Source organism: Eubalaena glacialis, chromosome 9, assembly GCF_028564815.1.
Source record: "Eubalaena glacialis isolate mEubGla1 chromosome 9, mEubGla1.1.hap2.+ XY, whole genome shotgun sequence".
Taxonomy (NCBI): Eukaryota; Metazoa; Chordata; class Mammalia; order Artiodactyla; family Balaenidae; genus Eubalaena; species Eubalaena glacialis.
The window spans coordinates 2,183,082-2,203,950 of record NC_083724.1 but is presented as its reverse complement, the minus strand read 5'-3'; the positions used below and the strand labels follow the sequence as shown (position 1 = coordinate 2,203,950).

At 67.1% G+C, this 20,869-nt stretch overlaps 1 protein-coding gene across 1 annotated transcript in view; it reads left to right on the top strand.

Moving 5' to 3' along the window:
• The first annotated feature begins 1,167 nt into the window (after positions 1 to 1,167).
• The window catches only part of GPSM1 (G protein signaling modulator 1), a 30,811-nt gene continuing 11,109 nt past the window's right edge, over positions 1,168 to 20,869 (top strand). Inside the window, 9 exon segments of the mRNA XM_061199616.1 lie at positions 1,168 to 1,345; positions 9,772 to 9,993; positions 10,671 to 10,806; positions 11,498 to 11,640; positions 11,935 to 12,058; positions 12,295 to 12,410; positions 12,763 to 12,918; positions 13,878 to 13,986; positions 15,128 to 15,251. Of these exon segments, the coding sequence (XP_061055599.1) occupies positions 1,281 to 1,345; positions 9,772 to 9,993; positions 10,671 to 10,806; positions 11,498 to 11,640; positions 11,935 to 12,058; positions 12,295 to 12,410; positions 12,763 to 12,918; positions 13,878 to 13,986; positions 15,128 to 15,251 (1,195 nt within the window). The 5' untranslated portion in view covers positions 1,168 to 1,280.

The window sequence follows — 20,869 nt, the reverse complement described above, 5'->3', positions numbered from 1 at the left end:
GGCCTTTGCCTCTGCCTGAAGCCAGCGTCCTGGGGGCTGCGGTCTGCCGAGGGTCTGGCTGGGGTGGCCATGGCATTTTCCTGACCTTAGGGCAGCTCTCCAGATAGGCGCCAGGGTGCTCCCGGGGAAAGTAGCCCATTTCCTGCCCCCAGACTTGTCCCTGTCCCATTCGGTCACAGCAACTTTTCCAGGATTTGGAGTCTTCTGGCTGCATGGTGGGGGGGGGAGGGGGGTTGAGGTTGAGAAGGGCAGCAGGACAGAACCAGTGAGACCCTAGGGCAGTCAGAGCCGAGGGGGTGGAGATGAGGCCACGTCACCGGTCAGGGCCACCAGGGCTCCCGGGAATTCGCAGGGGAGGAGGTGGCCTGGCACCGGGATACTCAACTCGGGTGGGTGGGCACGGCCCGGCTGCTCTACCTGCATCCTTCCAAGTTTTCAGCCATCCCCATTTCACAGACAGCTGAGAAGGCCAAGGTTGGTAGGCGGGACCCTGCAACCCAAGGTCTCAGAAGTGAGAAACGGGGAGGCGGAGGGGGGCGTGCTCTCAGGATGCGTGGCTTCTGGGGCCAGGCCACACACACGCCTAGGTAAATGCTTCTCCATCCTCCCACACGGGCGAATTCACACGGGGGACAGACTCGCTAAAGCAGCTAGAGGGGCATCCCCGGGGCCTGCACCCCACTGGCAGTTTGGAGAGGGGCTGAGGCACGCTGGGCCCGGACTGGAGGAGAGGCAGAGGACCACCAAGGGGGGGAGAGGTCACTTGCCAAACAAAGGCGGGAGGCCAGGCCTCCAACGGAGGGAAGAAACGGGGGTGGCGAGGCCAGCAGGGCTGCACCGCCACGCAAACGGCCTCGCAAGCCCCAGAAGCCCCCAGAAGCGATGCCGCGCCAGGCCCCTCCGCTGCACTCACCCTGGGGGGCTGGGGGCGCACCCTCCTGAGCCCTTTGCCAGCCGAACGCTCAAAGGCTCCGCCCCTTCCCCCGCCGCGGGCCGCTCCCCCGACCCCGGCTTCCTCCCCTCCCCCCACACCGCGCGGACGGGGGAGGGACCGGCGGCTCGGCCCGCGCCCCCTCCCCCTCGGGCGGCGGTGACATCACGGCCACGGCGGGAGGGGCGGCGCCGCGCACATCACTTCCTCGGCGCCTCCCGCCCGCGCGGACTGACGGACGACTGGCGGGCGGTGGACAGCGGAGAGCGCACCGCGGACCGGCGCGGGGCGGCGCGAGGCGGCGCGAGCGTGGGGTGCGCGGCCCCCGGCCCTCGGCGCCCCCGGCCCCATGGCGGGTCCGGCCCCGCCCGCCGCTGACGAGCTGCTCGGCCCTGCCCGGCGCCTCTACTCCAGGTGGGCAGGGCAGGGCAGGCGGTAGGGCCGCGCGGGGCCGCGCGGGGACCGGGCAGCTGGGGCCGCTGGAGGCGGGATTGGCCGGCCTGGAACAAAGGCGGCGGCGAGCGCGCAACGTGGCGGGGACGCCCCTCCCAGCGGGGCCGGCGCCGGTTGGGGGCGGCGGGTGGGGAGGAGGGTGCCGGGGGAGGGGGTCGGAGGCTGTGGGCGCTGGGCCTCCCACGGCCCACGCCCTCGAGAACCAGGGCACTAGCGGGTGGGCAGCGTGGGCTGCTGGGATGGGCTGCCGCCTGCCGGATCGCCCCCTCGCGAACGGTGTCCAGGGTTTGGGAGACTGGCAGCTTCTACAGCCCTGCTCTCCTGGCCACTGGGCCCTGTGGCACAGCAGGCGTGTGGTGGGAGCTCCAGGAGCTTCCCTCCCAAGCCTGGCACCACCTCCCCACTGCCATGGTCCGAGTACTGGGTGGGCAGGGGCACATGGTATGGCTGAAGGGACCAGGATGTGTCACGGGTGGGGCCCTGCCCCCACCAGCCCCCACCAGCCCCCACCAGCCCCCACCAGCCCCCACCAGCCCCCACCAGCCCCCACCAGCCCACCAGGTGCCTGTGGTCCAGCAGATTGTGGCTGGCGTGGGGCTGCAGAGCCAACCAGCTAGGTGGGTGGGTGGGCGCCTGCCTGAAGAGGCATCTGCCTCGGGCAGGTTCATGGGTGATGCCAGCGGTCTGAGCTCTGCGCCCCACGCGCATCAGGGATGACAGGGTGGCCCTGGCCAGGGCCGCGTGCCTGGTTGGTGACTCCAGGCTTGTCGAGGGTGTGCCATAAGGTGATGCCCTGGGCCTGGCCCAGGCGGGCACGGGCACTGGTGTGCAGGTGTCCGGCAGAGCGGGGCAGGCATGAGTGCTGGGCCGTGGATGCTGACTGACTGCAGCTCCTGGAGGCGGGCTGGCTCCCCACGGTGGGGACAGGCCACCGACTTGGGGGGACATCATCCTGGCTCCCCCCAGCCATCCTTAAGACCTGGGGGCTGCTGAGCCTTCAAGGGGCCTAGCCTGGCCTGCGAGGATTCTCCAGCCCGGCCAGCAACCCAGCAGCCGCAAACCTCTGCTGGGTGCCCCCCCTCCCCCGATGTGCAGAATGAGGCTCTGGGGCCCCTCCCACCTTGGTCTGGTCTGTGCTGCTGGCCAGAGACACAGCCCCCATTGTGTGGTCTCGGGATGGAGCGCTGAGCCCCCGGCCTGGCTCCTGGGCCCCACGCAGGGGGAGGGGCGTGTGAGTGGGTTTGTTGGCAGCTGACGCTGGAGGCCTGTCCTAGAGGACCCTCTCCATGGCCCCCCCGTTGGGAATGGAGAGCTGTGCGGGGCTGCATTTGCCCCAGGGTCGTTTCTCCGATGGAGAGGGGGTATTTTGGAAGAATGACACGTGTTGATCTGGCAGCCACCGGCTGTGTGTGTGTGTGTGTGTGTACGGGAGCCATGGCGGAGGAGGTCCAGGGGCGCTGTAGCCCTGGGAGACCCTGCACAGCCAAGCCTGGGGTCCACATCGTGCTAGTCTCCCCACAGGCTTGACCTGGCAGCCGGGGGTGTGGGCTGGCACCAGGGCCCAGCGGGGACACACCAGACAGGACCCTGGCCTGGGGGAGCCATCCCTGGGCAGGGGCAGAGCTCAGAGCGAACACTGGGAGGGGCCCTGAGCCTGGCCTGGATTCCTTGCAAGCTGAGCCCTGAGTGGAGCTCAAAGGGGCAAGCCCGGCAGAGATTTGGGGGGCGCGGCCGCAAGCCTGCCTTCAGGGCCGTGAAGAGGCCCATGAGGGTTTGGAGCCGAGCGTGTAGCCATGGCTGGGTGTGCGCAGGCCCGGTCCTGGTCGGAGCTGGCTTTCAGAGGCTGCCGAGACGCCCTCAAAAGGTCATCTGTCCCCTCAGAGCCTGTGTGTCCGGGGAAACCACCTGTGGCTTGGGAGCGGAGGGGTGCAGGCAGCCCGGCACGTGGATGCCCCGCAGACAGGACCCCCTTGGTCTGAGCACCCCAGGGGTGGCTGTTCTGCGAGAACCCCTGTTGTGTGGGGGCCCAGGCCAGGTCCCCTCTGCCGTGGCCCCGCCTGGTGACTCCCCTTCCGCACACCCACACCGCTGCCTGGCGAGGTGAGTTCAGTTCTTACAAAGCGGGTTCTGGGCGGAACTGGGCTTAGAACGCACACGGAGAAGGGCCTGAGCGTGAGCGTGCTCATGAGCCCACCATGTCCCCAGATGGGGCCCTGGGAAGGCCACCGGGTCAGGGAGGCAGGAGTGGGCGGGGTTTCGTGGGGTGGGGGACGGTTAACACTCAGAGCCCCGGTCCGCTGCGCCTGGGCCTGCTTCCCCAGAGCAGGGGTTTGGGAGGGGGTGCTGAGGGGCCTGGGGGGGGATGGGCAGGTGGCCGAGAAGCCCCCGAAAGTGGGGAAGCCACAGGCCATCCTCTCCTGACCTCCTGGCTCCCTTCAGGCCAGCAGCTGAGTGCTCCTGCTGGGGGCTGGGAGGGCAGAGCTGGGGCGGCGAGCACCCCGCTGTGGGGTGGCTCGTTAGAGGCGTGCCCCGTCAGCAGGCGCCCGGACGGGGATCCCACGCCACGTGGCCATGGCGGTCGGCCCTACCCCAGGGCTCCCTAGAAGCGTGCCCCTCGGCGCTTTCTAGAGCTGGGTGGTGGTCGTGCCCCTCCTCTCCAGTGATTCCTGCCTCTCCCAGGCTGCCTGTCCCACGATGCTCCTAGATCCCCCGCCCAGACTGAAGGGGAGCCGGTGTGGCTTCACTCTGGGGACGGCAGGACAGGGGGTGAGCAGGGGCCCTGGAGCGTCTGCCCAGAGGCCCAGTGTGGGTGACAGCCCTGGACAGGGACGCTGGCATTTAGCAGAGAGAGGGGCTGATGGCGCAGCCCCTGGCCAGTGAGCCTCGGTGGTGGGAGCCGGGGGCCAGGCTTGGAGACCAGCCTCGGTGGTCTGGTGGGCACCAGAGGACGGCATGCCATCTGGGGAGACAGGCAGGTGGGGCAGGAGTGCTGATGGACAGCCCGTCGGGGCAGAGAGCAGGGCAGTAGGGGCCAGGCGGGGCCGGGCTGATGGCTACTTCCGGGATGCTGTCTCAGGTGCCGCAGACAGGTGGGAGGGGTATGGGGCTGACGTGGTGACCAGAGCAGTAAGGCCGGCCACTGGACAGTCAATAATCACTTCATTAACTGGTAAGCCAGTGGGCAGGTGGCGGGAGCTTGGCAGACACTACCCTGTCTCCTGGCCACTGCGGTCTGGCTGCTGGGAAGGCTGACCCTGGTCAGCCTCAAGGAGAGATGTACTAGGCCGTCGTGGTGTTGGATAGCAGAGCTCACAGGTGGACGAGGCCTGGTTGGGGTGGGCAGGCTGACCCCTGAGGCCCCTGAAGTGGTGGGCCGGGTCTCTCCCCAGGAGGTGGAGGACTGTAGATTAACAATTAAGCATCGGACTTCCCTGGTGGCGCAGTGGTTGAGAATCTGCCTGCCAATGCAGGAGACACGGGTTCGAGCTCTGGTCCAGGAAGATCCCACGTGCCGCGGAGCAACTAAGCCCGTGCACCACAACTACTGAGCCTGCGCTCTCGAGCCCGTGAGCCACAACTACTGAAGCCTGCACGCCACAACTACTGAAGCCCGCGCGCCACAACTACTGAAGCCCGCGTGCCTAGAGCCCATGCTCTGCAACAAGAGAAGCCACCGCAATGAGAAGCACGCGCACCGCAACGAAGAGTAGCCCCCGCTCGCCGCAACTAGAGGAAGCCCATGTGCAGCAACGAAGACCAAACGCAGCCAAAAAGTATAAATTAATTAAATTAAAAAAAAAAATTTAAGCATTTATTTAGCCCAGGTGGCAAATCCCAGGTGGAAGGCTGCCCCCTCTCCCAGAGTTTGAGTGGTGAGGCTGGTGAAGGGGCAGCTAAGACCACAGCCCCTGGGCCCTGAGAGCCCTGGCCAGTCCAGCCCAGAGCCCCAGGGAGCCCCATCTCGTGCCCTGACAGTAGGGCTCTTGTCAGGCCCTTGGGTGGACAGGCCTGTTGGAGGCCCCTGCAGTCCTGCAGCATGGGGGCGTGGGCAGTGGGCAGGAAGCCCAGCTCGGCAGACCGATTCTGAAGCGGGTGACCTAGGGTTGCTGCAGCCCCGGTGCAGCCCCAGCGGGCACGAGCACCCACAGATACCCACAGGCCTGCAGAGGCAGTGTGGAGCGACAGGCTCCAGAATCTTCTTCGCTGAACAAGGAAGTGAGCCTGGCCAGCGGAGGCAGGTCTCACGGAGGAGAGGAGAGGATGGCCCGCAGCGCAGGTGTTGGGGGTCCGCCCCGGGGGGTGGAGGAGGGGCATGGGGTTGATGTGATAGCGCAGAGTTTGAGAGTTCAGCTTGTTGACAGGAGCTGCGCAAGGAGGAGATGGTCCAGGCCCTGCCCTGCCCCGCTCAGCTGAGCTTCCCCGGAGGGTGGACAGAGGCCTCCGGGCAGGGAAGAGAATGCCCTGGCCTGGACACCCTGGGGACCAGGGCCTGGTGGGTGTGGATGGGTGGGCAGCCTGGGACCTCATTCTCCCACCTCTACATCCACCCATCCAGCCCCTTCCAGGTCTCGGCCCTCCCAGACCCCGCAGAGTGGCAGCACCTGCTGGGCCTCCTGGGCTGATGCTGACCCCTGGGTCCTGTATCCTGGGCGGCCTTTGCCCTGGACCTCCACACCCTCCTACTCATCCTCGGCTTCCCGCCTCTGCTCAGACCCCAGGACGGTCTTGGGGAGCTGGGCCCACCCTGGGTCTGTAGTTCCCTCTGACCCCAGAGCTGCACCTCCCTTCCTGTCCCAGGGTTCCCAGCTGCTCAGCCTAGCTGAGCCCCCTCCCACCCAAGGCCCATTGCTGAGACGGGCAAGTGGCCTGGCAGGAAGGGCCGCCTACAAGTGGGGCAGAGAGAGCCTCTGTGAGCCCCGTGGGAACCTAGGGGCTCCTGGGATGCAGCAGCACCTTGGGGTGGGCTGCTGGGGGGGGAGGGGCCTGGGCTTCTCACCACTGCTCTGCCCTGACCGAGTGCCGTGGCCCCCTCTCCCTAGCTGGACGTTGGCACCAACCCCCGCTACTCCAGAGGCTTCTCCCTTTGCCCAGAGATGGTCACTCCCGCCTCATCAGCCGTGGTGGCTGGAGGAGCTGGGAGCCGGGCTGAGAAGGTGGCCAGGGGGCTGGTGGTTTCAGGAAGGGAACTGGGGGGGGGGGTGTCTATTCCTCCCAAGACGGCTGGCCCCAGGCCCCTCTAGGCCCGCACCCGGGTTAGACCTGGGGCCTGGAGCTCCTCGACGGTCAGGTGCTGGTAACCCCAGCAGTGCCCCAGAGGGTCGGGGGGCTCACAGGGTGACTGGACTCTGTACCCACCTGTTGACCCTGCTGCCTGCCGGGCGCTGGGCACCATGTGCTGCTGTGAGCCAGGCTGGGTGTTGGGGGACAGGCCTCCAGGAGGACAGGGCGGAGCCAAGCGCAGACCCTGCCGAATCCCAGCTCTCCAGGTGGGGGCTGCGCTCGCCGTGTCCCTCCTCCTCTCCTTCGCTCACAGACGTTGACCCGGTGCCAGCTAGGTGCCTGGTGCCCCTTGGCGCTGCGTGACGGGGTTCTGGCCCTGAGCCGGCCACAGGGCCAGAGTGGGGTGAGCGGGACGGGGGCGCAGCCGCTGCTCCCCTGCCGTGCGCCTGCCCCCGAGGGGAGCACGTGGGCAGGTTCCCTCTGGGCGCCCGCCGGCCCGCCCCGCTGACGGTGCTCATCCCCGGCTCTGAGCCGCCCTTGATCCGCTGATCCACCGCAGGCCCTGGGAGGCCCCAGGCCACCTGCCAGAGCCTCAGCCCACCGCTCTGGGGTGGGGGATGCAGGGGGCCCTGAGGCCGGCACACCCCCAGGACCAGCCGCCGAGGTGGGGCGAGGGCTGGCTGGCCAGGAGAGAGGCCCGGAGCCCCGCCATGCCGGCTGCCGCCACGGAGGGCCCGCCTGTGGCCCTGAGCTTGGCTGAGAAGGCCGTGTGCAAAGTGGTGTACGGCGCCCCCCGCCCCCGCCCGCTGCTGCTGCCCGTGGGCCTGGAGCTGTGGCTGTGCGTGCAGAAGATGCGCAACCTGCAGAGGAAGAGGTGCGCGGGGGATGGGTCCGAGCTGGAGGTCACCATGCAGTTGCAGGTTCTTGGGGCAAGGAAGGGGGTGGGGCTTCTGACCCGGGACACCCCGCCTGGTGCCTCCCCAGGTGGCCTCCCCACGTGCAGGCCTGGTTAGCTTTCCCAGTCTGCAGTTCCAGGAGACTGCTTCAGACACCCCAACATTGCGCCCCTGCCCCCTTGGCTTCTAGGCCCCGGGCCCTTCCCAAGCCAGAAACCTCCTCTGCTCTGAGCCACTGATGCCACATCTCTGGGCAGGGAGGTGGGCGGGGGGAGGCCACGCCTGTGATCAGATCTGCCAGAGCCAGCGGGGCTCTGAAAACACCTGCGTGTCAGACCGAGTCCCCGGGAGGAGAGGGCAGCTAGCCGTGTAGTGAGCAGCTGGGCAGTGACAAGCAGGCCTTAATTAAGGAGCCCTGTGCGTGGCCCTGGTGGAGTGGGGCTGCCCGTGGGCTCCTGCGACGTGGCATCCGGAGGGCCCTTCCCAGAGCTCCTGGCGAGGTGGCTGCTGAGGACCGGGCATGTTGTGGGCGGGAGGTGAAAGGGTCTGACATCCTGGTCTCGAGGCCACGTCCCTGACCCCGGCTCTCTGAGAGGCCACGGGGCTCTGCTTGAATCTGGGGGTGGGGAAGATGGCGGGGTCCTCTGGTGCGGGCCCTGCATCCTCCAGGGGGGGAGGAGCCCACTTCCCCAGGAGGAGTGGCCCCGATGCTGGGGAGTCGTGACTGGACAAGGGGCATGGTGAAGGTGCCTACAGAAGGCGCTGAGCCTGTGGGATGCGGGGCGCTGGGCTCAGCTTCTCCAGGGGCTCACCAGCCTCACCCCAGCCTGTTCTTGAGGTGTAGCTATCATTATAAATACAAGTACCCTGTTGTCCTGATAACGTAGGAGCAGAGTGAATGGGGCGTTGTGGTTTCTATCAAAGGGGCGTTTGGATAAAACGGTTGAGGGACTTCCCTGGTGGCGCAGCGGTTAGGAATCCGCCTGCCGATGCAGGGGACACAGGTTGGAGCCCTGGTCTGGGAAGATCCCACGTGCCGCGGAGCAACTAAGCCCATGCACCACAACTACTGAACCTGCGCTCTAGAGCCCGCGAGCCACAGCTATTGAAGCCTGCGAGCCACAACTACTGAAGCCCGCGTGCCATAACTACTGAAGCCCGCACGCCTAGAGCCCGTGCTCCGCAGCAAGAGAAGCCACCGCAACGAGAAGCCTGCGTGCCTCAACTTGAGAAAGCCCACACGCAGCAACGAAGACCCAATGCAGCCAAAAATAAATACATAAATTTATTTTTTAAAAAAGAAAAGAAACGGTTGAGAAACACTACCCTAAACAACTTTATTTTTTAAGGGAATGCGTTGGTTCCCCCCCTCCAGTAACTCCTGATCATTGCACGATTCTAACAACGAAGCAGGACCGAGCGCGTTTGGGTGCAGCTGGCTGTCTGGTGCGCACGTTTTACTATAAATTACTCTCTGTAGGTTTTCCACGAACTCTGATGACATCCGAAAGCAATGGGAGTAAGAGGAGGATAATGGGGCGGCCTGTGGCGGCCCAGAGCCGGCTCCCGCTCTTGCCGTGCCGTCTCAGTGGGGTGCGGGGTGGCAGGGGCCGCTTGCCTCGGTGGGGGCCCTCTCCCTGGCTTTTTCTGCACCTGCGCCCCCAGCCCCCCTCGGGCCCCAGCGCAGGACATCGACTCAGATGCAGCCACGCCCCACCAGAAAATGGGAGGTGAGGACAGGTGATGGCCGAGTCCCCAGCCCCCCCCCCACTCAGAGCTTGGAGGGTGGGGGCCCTGCTCCAGGATGCAGGACCCAGGAGGGGCTGGGATCGGATCCTGCCTGTGTGGCCCTGACCATCTGGCTGACCCTGTGAGCCTCCGTCATCCTCAGCGGGGATCAGGGCCTGCCCCAGGCCCCTGCCGTAGCCACTCTGGAGGGTGGCAGGTAGCGCCTGGCCCAGGGGCGGCCCCTCGCCCCAGCGGCTGGGACTGGGGGAGGGAGGTAGTGTTTGCAGGCCGCCTCTGGGCGAGGGTCTGGCCGCAGTTGCAGATTCATACCGGGTGCCCTGGGGGTGGGGAAGGGGAGCCGTGAGGCTGTGGCACAGGTGAGCCGCACCGTGTGCCAACCTGGGCATTCATCCAAAGAGGTTGACGCCCACGCCCCCGGGCACCGCACTGGCCACAGCCGTCCGAGGGGCCCCGCGGTCCGAGTGGTGACGTGGAGGACCGTGAGGGGCAGGCTGAGACCCCTGACCCCTCCTCTCCGCCCAGGATGGAAGCCTCGTGCCTGGAGCTGGCCCTGGAGGGTGAGCGGCTGTGCAAGGCTGGCGACTTCAAGGCGGGCGTGGCCTTCTTTGAGGCCGCTGTGCAGGTGGGCACCGAGGACCTGAAGACGCTGAGTGCCATCTACAGCCAGCTGGGCAACGCCTACTTCTACCTGAAGGAGTACGCCCGGGCGCTGGAGTACCACAAGCATGACCTGTTGCTGGCTCGGTGAGCTGGGCTGCCCCACCTGCCCTGTGCAGAGTCGTCCTGCCCCTGGGGGCCCCCCCCCCAGCCCTGCTCTCACCACGAACCCGACCAACCTCCTCCTGCTGGCCCCGCCCACTCAGCCCCACCTGACCTGCTCCCCGCCCCCCCCCACCCATTTCCCAGTGTCTCCGTTATCCTCCGGCCTCCAGAACTTCCCCGCTGCTGTCCCTCCCCGGAACACCCTCCCCTTGCGTGTTCCCTGCTCCCTCTTGCTCCTTCAGGCCTGCAGGAGCCCCCCCCACCCCATCAGCCCCCAGATCTCCTGGTGGGGGCGGAGCTTCCGACCACCCTGCCCTCAGGCCCTTCCCCTCCAGCTGGTGAGCTCTGGTTTCAGCGTCCAGCCAGTGTGTGCTGCTGGCAGACACGCAGCAAATACACACTGCATGGTTAATTCCCTCTGCCAGGCCCCCAACTCTCCTGCCTCCAAGCCGGTCTTCGCAAGCCCTTCCCCCAGACTGGCCTAGCAGAGAAGTGATCCTGAGCTGGGCCCACCCGCCGCGGGACCCCTGCCCAGCATCATCCCAGTGTCCGTGGGCTCCCGGTCCTCCCAGGCCCTTGCCGCCGTCACCAGGGCTCCCTGCTGGGTTCAGGGTCCCGCCAGTCCTTCGTCCAGCCCCTCCCTCTTTCCTGCTCTCCAGGACCATCGGTGACCGCATGGGGGAGGCCAAGGCCAGTGGGAACCTGGGTAACACACTCAAGGTGCTGGGCCGCTTTGACGAGGCCATTGTCTGCTGCCAGCGGCACCTGGACATCGCCCAGGAGCAGGGAGACAAGGTGGGTGGCGGCCCCTGACCTGTGGCCCCGTCTGGGTCTGGGATCGGGGCCGCAGGTGACACCACTCACAGCCCCATGTGCTCCTCCCGTGGGACGACGGTCCCCTTCAGAAACGAGGGCACTTTGGCTCACACCGACGCTGTGGGGCTGAGGCCCGGGCTCCCATCTTCCATGTCAGCTCCCCTCTCCCCGCCCTCCCCCCTGAAGCCACCAACACCCCCAGTCACTCCTGGGGCCAGAGGGAGACGGGGGTGGGGGCTGGCTCTGGAAGGAACCTGGCTGGAGAGGCAGCATCGTTCGAGCAGCGGTGACAGCCCTGCTCTGTGTTCTCCCGCCGTGGCCCTGTGGGATAAGCATCCCTGCCCCTGTGTGGACCAGGAAACTGCGGCGGAGAGGTGACTGACTCGCCCCAGGCCACCTTCGGAGATGGTTGAGCAGAGCCAGAGCCCTGACCCTTGGGTGACCAGGCGGGGTGGGGACAGGTCCCTCCCTCCCCGTGACCCCTACCTCAGTGTCTAGACTTGGTGCTGCCACCCCCCAGGCCCTTGCCTTTGGGGCCCGAGGAACAGTGGGGACCACGGACCAGGCGATGGGAACACCAGCTCTGTGCGCACAGGGCCTGAGCGGCCGGCTCCTCGGGGGCTGTGGCTTTGGAGACGCCCCCCCCCACCAACCTCAGTGTCACCCACAGGTCGGGGAGGCGAGGGCACTTTACAACATTGGCAACGTGTACCACGCCAAGGGCAAGCAGCTGTCCTGGAACGCAGCACAGGACCCTGGGCACCTGCCGCCTGCCGTCCGCGAGACGCTGCGCCGGGCCTCCGAGTTCTATGAGTGAGCAGGCGGGATTGTCCCCGCGCTCCGCACACGCAGGGACCTGGGTGGGCTCCCTCCTCACCCCCACCTGCCCCTGTCCTCGGCCTGGCCGGCACAGGCTGCACCTGAAAACCAGAGTCGGGGGCGGGGGGGGAGGCTGACCCGAGCCTTGGAACTCAGACCGTGCAGAGCCGCCCTCATCTGGGGGCACGACCCTGGGAGGGGCTGTGTGGAGGCCACCCGCTCAGCATCTTCTAGCCTGGGTGGGTGGGTCGCTGGGAGGGACACAGCTCAGACAGACTCGGCCCCCAGGAGGAACCTGTCCCTGGTGAAGGAGCTAGGCGACCGGGCAGCCCAGGGCAGGGCCTATGGCAACCTGGGCAACACCCACTACCTGCTGGGGAGCTTCACGGAGGCCACGACCTTCCACAAGGAGGTGAGCGGGTGGCAGCGACGGGGTGGCCCCGACAGGGTCGGAGCGAGACGGCCGGGACATCCCACCAGCCCCCTCGCTTCGTCTGGGCTTGGTGCCGGGGCTCCCGGGGCTGCCCCTCTGGGCACACGGACATCAGGCTGGCCATGCTGGGCAGTGGGGTGGGGGGCAGCACCTGCCATCTGCATCGGGTCCCGGGCTGCTCCGTGACCACCTGGGCCTTGTGTCCGTGTCCTCAGCGCCTGGCCATTGCCAAGGAATTTGGAGACAAGGCGGCAGAGAGGAGGGCCTACAGCAACCTGGGGAACGCCCACATCTTCCTGGGGCGCTTCGACGTGGCCGCCGAGTACTACAAGTAGGCAGCACCCCTCCCACCCCCACCGCCCAGCCAGGGAGCGGGTGGGCCCTAGGGGGGTGAGGGAGCCTGGACCCCGGGCCAAGGAGGCGCCCACCCCAAGCTCTGCCCTCCCAGCCTTCCCAGGGGCCATGCGGGGGGCTCTGTGCCACCCTGGAAGGGCGACCGATGGAGCCCAGAGAGACCCCCAGCGGGGTCCTGGGGCTGGAGGCCTCGGGGCCAAAGGGCTGCTTCCCCACCGCCCCCCACATAGCCCTTGGGAAGAGGCGCTGGGGGATCGTGAGCAGTGCCCTGGCCCCTGTGGAGAGGAATCCTGGAACCTTCCTTCCTGGGGTGACCCCCGCCCCCACAGGAAGACTCTGCAGCTGTCCCGGCAGCTAAAGGACCAGGCGGTGGAGGCGCAGGCCTGCTACAGCCTGGGCAACACGTACACGCTGCTGCAAGACTATGAGCGCGCCGCCGAGTACCACCTGCGGCACCTGCTCATCGCCCAGGAGCTGGCCGACAGGTGCGTGCGGCGGGGACGCGCGGCTGCCCCGCCCACACCGGGGGGCCCCGATCGCCCCTCAGGCCCCCGGGCTGAACAACAAGCTGATTACAGTGGCCTAGACTCACTGGCCTGGGTCTGAGGCCCTGCTCTGCCGCCGACCACCAAGGGACCCTGCGCAAGGCGGCCCCGCCTGGGCTCAGCCTCCTCCAGCAGTTGGCCACGCCGCCCACTGGGTGGGACTGGGTGAGACCAGTGGACGCTGGGCCAGATGCTCGCAGTGACCCTTGGCGCAAGCTGGTTGGGGGGGGCTGTGCCCCAGTGCCCGGCCCATTGCCCCCTTGAACGCCCCCGTGCCCCTCTCTCTCCACGTCTGTGTAAACGTCAGTCTCTACAGAGAGACGGACTGCCTGACCGAAGACCCCTAAACACACAGCCATGCACGCAGGTCTGGGGGCGGCAGTGGCAGCAAGAGGGTTCAGAGCCACAGGCCAGGGCCCCTCGTGGGTGGTGGAGAGGAGGGGTCTTCTAGAAAGCTGCTCTGCCGGGAGGCTTAAAGTGGTCTGTGGTTTTTCTTTTGGGTGATGATGCTTTGGAGCGAGATAGAGGCGATGGTCGTAGACGGTAAATGTATGCAGAGCCACTGAATCGTGCGCTTTACAGTGGTTAAGTTTATGTTACATTATTTATACCTCCATTTAAAAATTTACGATCAAGGGAATGAGGTCACTGCTGCTCAGGGAGCCACAGGGGTGAGAGCCTCACCGGCCACTAGGGGGCAATCAAGGCCACGCCAGGGACTCTGGACCACCCATGGAGCAACCCCGCCCCGCCGCCCCCCCCCCCCCCGCCCCCGCCCCGCAATCCCCAGTTCGTGATGGGCCTGACCACCCGGAGGCTGGGGGCTTGGGACGGCTGGACTAGTGGGCAGACTGGCAGACCTGGGGTGCAGACGTGGACTCAGTTTCCCTCCCTGGCAGAGTGGGTGAGGGCCGGGCGTGTTGGAGCCTGGGGAACGCCTACGTATCCATGGGGAGCCCAGCACAGGCCCTGACCTTCGCCAAGAAGCACCTGGAGATCTCCCAGGAGGTGAGCCGGGCCTGCCCTCCCCTCAGCCCCCAACCCTGGCCTTCGCCAGCGTTGGAGCCCCCCATCCCCAGTGCTGCCCAGTCCCCTCCAGACGGGCCGGTGCCTCTGTGTGCTCTAGGCTCTTTCCTGGCTGTCGCCTCCTGCTGCGAAGGGGCCCAGCCACCCCGTGACTTCTGAGACCTGGTGGCTGCTTGTCTGCTGTAGCCAAGGGGTCGGGAGGGAGGAGTGGGGGCCTGTTTTCTGCCCATAGAGTGTTAGTGTCACCTTTGGGCAGCCACCACTGGGTGCTTCTGTCCCGGACGGAAGTGTGCCAGGCTGGGCCATGGAATGCCTCTGCCCGACACCCAGGGTGGAAATACCTGCCAGGGGCAGCCCAGGGGCACAAAGGCACGGCCGCCCCTGGGGGATCTTCCCCTGGGACCCCTCAACCAGACACCTTCCTGGGGAAGTGGGCCTGTCCACCCAGGACCCTCCTGCTGGGGTCAGGGCAGCCCACGGCTGGGCACTACAGGGTCGGCGCGGCTGAGCCCCGGCTCCCCGGCTCCCGGCCGGTCCCCTCCTCAGCCCCCACCCACCTCTGGGAAGCAGCCCCAGCGGCAGAGCCAGGTCACCTCCCTCCCCAGCGCTCCCCAGACCCGCCACAGACAGCCCCAAGTCCACAGGCGGGCAAGGCCCTTTGGTGTCCCGGTGGAGGTGGGGAGGAGAGCTCGGGTCAGGGGAGGTCCTGGCTTGGAAAGCCCCTATGCCTGGGCCACCAGCGGGACCGGCCCCTGCGTCCCTCTGAGCACAGGCAGGGGCCCTGGAACTCCACGTGGGGTCCCCCCACCTGCCTTTCCCGTGGCTTTGCTCCTGGGTAAGCACGTGGCTTCCCTGCAGCGAGGGTCCTCGCCGGGAGCCTGGCGGGCACGGGGCTGAGAAAGGTGCAGGCTGACTGCCCACGGGAGGGCCCCACGTGGCACGGCCGGGCTGGGGTGTGAGTGGGGCTATCAGGCACGTGAGGCTACCCCCCCAGGGACCCCCGCCAGACTCCACTTCTGGGGCGCAGTGGGCCTAGTGCCCTTGGAGACCCGGGGCCGTGACTGCCCCGTGGGAGTCCACAGGGGGCCTCGCAGCCCACTGACCTGGCCCTGCCCGACTGCAGATCGGGGACCGCAGTGGGGAGCTCACGGCCCGCGTGAATGTGGCGCAGCTGCAGCTGGCTCTGGGCCGGCTGTCCAGCCCGGCAGCCGCGGAGAAGCCAGACCTGGCCGGCTACGAGGCCCAAGGTGAGCGCCTGGGCTGGGCGTGGGGTCCCGCTCTCCCGCGGGCTCAGACCTCAGCCTGAGAGGCAGGGGCCTGCGAGAGCAGGGGTGGGTGGCGGGAGGGCTGCCAGGGTAGAGGGGGTACTGGCTCACGCTGGGCTCTGCCCTCAATGGGCTCCGCCCTCCGCCCAATGGGCTCCGCCCTCAAACAGGAGAATATTTAACAGAGCTGCCAGCTAAGGGAAGGGGTCCCTCATAAGGTGTTGAGCCCCTGTCCCTGGGGGGTGTCAGCATCTGAGCCCCATCACCAGCTCACTCCAGAGCTCACAGTGGGGTGGGCAAGTGACAGGGTGCTGGGGGCAAGTCGGGATCCTGAGATTGGAAGATGCGGGACACAGCGTGGGCAAAGGGGCTTTCAGGCCAGTCCTTCATGGCTCTGGGGCAGTGAGGCCCTGGGGTCGCCCTGAACCCCCCAGGTTTATCACCAGGGCAGGCACGAGGAGGAGGGGGCCCCTCCCTGCTCCTCCCTAGCCACCCCACTCCTCTGGGGCTGACGACCCCCCTCCAGGCTGGGGGCTGGGCCTGGGGGAGGGCTTCTTGTAGGGATGGAGTGGGAGGGGGCTGCTGGCAGGAGGGAGAGGCCAAATCAGCCAGAGGCCGAGGGAGCCGTGAGCCGGGTACTAATCAGCCGAGGCCCGCGGATCAGCCACGGCTGCTATAATGACCTCATTCACGGGCTGCTGGTCGCCCTGTACAGGTCAGTGATGCTACCCACACAAGGACAGAACGTTCGCCGCCAAGCAAATAGATCAGTAAATATGGGCGCTGGGGCAGGGGGCCGCCCTGAGCTGGCCTCCCGCGCTGCCGGTGGGTACGGGGCAGGCTCTGGGCAGGGAGTTAGCTGCCCCTCCCTCCCAGCTCACACCATCCCCAACCCGTGGTTCTCGAGTCCTCGGAGAGTCCAGCCCCAGGCCCCTCATGGCTGTGTTCCCGGGTCACCCACCTTCCCCAGCCTCCAAAGCCCCCAGGCCCTCCCAGGACGAGGCTGGGAAGCCATCCGACTGTGGTGTCAGGTCTCCGGGGTTCTGTGCTGTAATGCTCGTGGATTTGTGACAATGGCCTGTCCTGGAAGATGGGGGCACCCGTCACCCTCGCTCAGAGGCTGAGACGGAAGGGAGGAAATGGGCTGCCGGGACCCTCAGCCACCCTTGTTTTGGGGGTGCTGTAGCCGGTGGGGATGGGATGGAGTGTGGCCCCCTTCGCTCCCCACCCCGCCCCGGCACGTGCAGGCCAGTGTCTGCCCTTCCGGCCGGGGTTTTCCGAGGGTGGGCAGCTCCGCCCAGAGCCCCTGGCACGCCTGGCCCTGCGAGGCCACCCTCTGGGAACCCCAGCGGCAGGTGGGGGCAGGGCTGAGCCCGACGTCTGGAAAGGCTCCCGCGGAGGCGCGGCCCAGCCCCGGGTTCTCCTGGTGTTTGCCTCCTTCTATGAGCTGAGGAAAGGGGGGCACAGGGTGGGGGCGGGAACAAGGCAGCGTCTGTCCTCCCCACGCCGGCTCTTCTGCTCTGCCCCGGGCCCAGACCCTTCCCAGCCGGGGCCCCAGGAAGCCTCCTCCCACCAGGCTGCCGGCGCCGGGCCGCCAGCAGACGCTGGGAAGAGGCCATCCTCCTGGGAGGACGGTGGCCGGGCCCGTGGAGGCAGGTCTGGGGGCCCCGGCCCTGGGATGCAGCTGCTGGAGGTGGGCCAGCGCCCTGAGTCTAGGCGGCGCTGGAGAAGAGCCCTGCTCGGAGGAGACCCCCGGTCGGGTGAGCCCGGATGGGCAGGGCCTGTGGAGCGGGCCACGGCAGGGCTTTCTGCAGGGGCGGCATCATTCCTTCATCCGTCCGTTCACTCGTTCTTTCAGGGGCGTGCTGAGCGCGGGTGGTGGGCCGGCCCGGTTTCCAGAAAGCCGGGTGCCTGTTTTCTGGAAACTGTCCCTGGGGGGCGGGGGTGGGGGAGTTGCATATCCAGAGCCTGGCAGTGGGCGGGGGGGAGGGCGCGGCGAAGGGGGCCGGGTGAGCCCCCGGAGGGCCCTTAACCAGCCCTGGTGGAGGAGCATCTCCAGGGGAGGAGGGAGGCCCTGGGCTGGGTCAGGGAGTCAGGAGGGAGCCGGTGGGTGTGGCCGTTGTGGTGGGCGTGGCCTTGCATCACGGGTGTGGCCTGTGGTGGGCCATGGGCCTGGGGGTGGCTGGCACTTCATGCAGCTGGAGGACCCAGAGCCTGGCTGGGTTCAGTCCACGTGTTACCCTCACGGCCCTCGCTGCCCCCACCCCGGCTAAGAGGTCCCAGAGTGAGTCTGGGTGGGCGGGGCACCTCCCTGACACTGCTGCCTGGGTCAGGGTCAGTCCTCCCAGGGTAGCTGCTGTGCCCACCCTGCCCACCCCAGGAGGGCACCGGGCGGGGGCTCATGCTGGATGGAGGTCCCACTGCGCCCCCTTGACATGGCAGCACGGTCAGCGCATAAGATGGGGGAGTCGGCGCTGAGCCCCACGGGGCTGCCTGCTTGTCCCCTCTGGTGGACGTCCCCCTGCCTGCCTACAGGGTGTGGGCTGCCCTGCCCCCCCACCTGTGCTGCTCCTCAGTCCCCTCCCCCTCTGTGCCCTGCTCGGGGCGTCCTGGGCCCAGAGCAGCGCGAGTCCCTCGACACCACGTCCAGCCACCTCGGGAGGCTGGGATGTTCATGGTGAGATGTCTGAGCGGCTGCTTAGGCTGCGGGCTCTGGCCCTGGCTCCGCATGTCCCGGTTGGCAGACCAAGTGGCGACCTAGCTGTGCCTCAGTGTCCCCATCTGGGAAGCAGGCCCACTGGTCATCTTGGGAAGAGCACCTGGCAGGGACAGGGGCACAGCTCATGTCCCCAGGAGGGCTAAAGACGCAGACACATCATTGGCCATCTGTGCATTCAGCAAGTGGCCTGCAGCCCACCCACGTGCCAGGCACCTGTGATGGACGGATCAGGGCCATGGGGCCACAGGGGCCCTCATCTGTCCTTAGGTCTGACTCTTCTCCGGCCGCTCTCAGCTGGACCCTCTTGGGCTCTCCAGGTGAGCGTGACTTGCTGTAACGCCTGCCCCGTGCAGGCATGCCTACGGCCCCGACTCCCCCTGTCCTGACCCTGGCTCTACCCCTCTGGGCTCTGTGGCCTTGGCCAGGTGGTCACCCTCTCTTGAGCCCCTGTGTCCAAAGTCCTGGGAGGGTGGCCAGGACCCCTTACGCTGGCGACGGCCCGGAGGGGACAGTGCATGAAACTGCCCATGGGGCCTTACACGGTAGGCACTCGGTAAACACTAGCTACTCATTCCACCATCCTTAAAGCACCTACTGTATGCTAAGCCCTGTCCAAGCTCTAGGGCCACAGCAGTGATAAATGATAAATGCGCGGAAAGAGAATCACATGTTACAGGTGCTTTGGGGGCTGGTTAGGAAAGTTGGGTGGGGCAGGGTGTAGCCATAAATACAGCAGCGGGTGGCAGCTCGAGCCCCGTAACAAAACCCCACAGACTGGGCGGCTTAAACCATGGACATTTATTTCTCACAGTTTTGGGGGCTGGATGTTCAAGAGCGGGGTGCCAGCGTGGCGGGGTTCTGTGAGGGCCTCTTGGTTTACAGATGGGGTGGGTGGGGTGTTGGGGGAAGAGAGCGAAGGAGCTCTCTGGTCTCCTCATGTGGGTACTGATCCCATTGTGAGGGCCCCATCCTCATGACCTCAGCCAACCCTAATCATATCCCCAGGCCCCACCTGCTGTGCCATCACACTGGAGTTTGGGACTTCGACATATGAAATCTGGGAGGATGCAGAATATTCAATCTATAAGCGACATTTGAGTGAAGACTTGAAGGAGTGGAGGGAGGGAGCCCTGAGCCTGAGAAGGAACCGCAGTCCTGGTGGCGGGAACAGCCGTGCAAGGGCCCTGAGGCAGGAGGGATCCCGCCAGGGAGGAGCCGTGGGCCCTTGTGTAAGCCCCACCCTCACAGCAGTGGGGCCCTTGCAGGTCCAGAAGCAGAGGAAGATGTAACCCAGATCCTTGGGGCATCTCTCTGGCCCTTGCATGGAGAAGGGACCACAGGGCAAGGCTGGGCAGGGAGGCAGCGGGGCTCGGGGGCTCGGATTCTGGGTCAGCTCTGAAGGTGGAGCCGCCAGGAGTAGGGAGTGGACCTGAGGAAGGAGTCGGGGGCACCAGGCCGGGCAGCTGGAAACCAGTGGGTTGGGACAGAGTGTGTCGAGACGCCTGGTGAGGACAGAGGATGACGAGGGTGCCGCACAGGCCAGGCGTGGTGCGCAGTCCTCGGGAAGTTTCCAGGCCTGACTCTCGGGCGGGCGGGGCAGGAAGCCAGCCAGTGGTGCCTGAATGCCCCCAGTCAGGGCGGGCTCAGCCCAGGGGCCATTGGAAGCGCTGGGTTCGGAACGCGCTCTCCAGACAGAGGACGCATTTAGCCAGGCCCGGAGGGCCTTCCGCCCGCTGTCCACGTGGGCCGTGAGGGACCCGCCCTGGGGCCGGGCGCGGGCTGCACCTCACAGGGACCTTTCATGGTGGAGGGCCAGGCGGGGCAGGAGCAGCTGTGCGGAGCCGGGGCCCAGCGGACAGGGTCGGGCAGCGAGTGGGGCCCCCCGCTGGGGCGGCAGGAGACGGAGCAGGGCTGTTGCAGGCTGGGGGCGGGGTGGGGTAAGGGCCGCCAGGCGAGGGGTCCCCAGTCCTTTGGTTCGGGGCCAGTTCCTTCGTTTCCTCCTCAGAGCTGCCTTCCTCGTGCCGCTGGGGGTGGGCGGGGGGACCCCACCCCCTTTGCTCCTCTGCTTCACCCGTGGGTGGGCTGTGTGCCCCGAGGCTGCGCCCCTCTGGCTTGGGGCCTGGCAGAAGTCTGCCAGCCAGGGGCTGTTTTCTTGGGGGGGGGGGGCAACGGCAGGCCTGCACGACAACCACAGCCAAACGGTGGGACAGGGGGCCGTCAGCTGGCCTAGTCCTGGAGGAACGCTTCCAGGAGCTGCCCGGCTGCCACCTGGTCGGGCCGCTGTGGCCACTCCTTCCCCAGCTCCCGGGACAGCGACCGCCGACGCCCCTCCGAGGATCACTGCGTCCCTACCTCGGGCTGGCACATTTCTCGGCCTTAGGAGGGCAGGGGGACGGGGTGTGGCTTCCTCAGGGCCTGGAGGCCAGGACAGGGAGAAGGGCACGACTGCCCACGCCAGACGCTTCAGGCCACCTGCCCAGTTCTTGTGAAGCTCTGGATGTTTGGTCTGGGCCGGTCTGAACGCCTGACCGCCAGAGCCGGCTCCCTTCTGGGGAGCGTGTCCCAGACAGTGGGTGTGGGCCCAGAACCCAGGCCAGGCTTGGGGTCGGGGGCTGGGTGGAGGGCTTCCCGCCCACCCCTCGAGGCCGCTCGCTGTGGCGTGTGCACCTGGCCGCAGCGCGGGGCTGGACAGGGCGGGATCTGGGTCCAGCTCCCCACGCCGCACTGCGGGCGTCCACAGAGCAGCTTAGCTTCACGAGCGGAGCCGTGGGCGGCGGGCGCTGGCGGTGGAGATGGAGAGCGAACCATTGCATCCACGGCTGCAGCTCGCTGGGCGCCCGAGACGCGCCAGGGGCCATGAGAGGGCCATGAGATGCTTTCC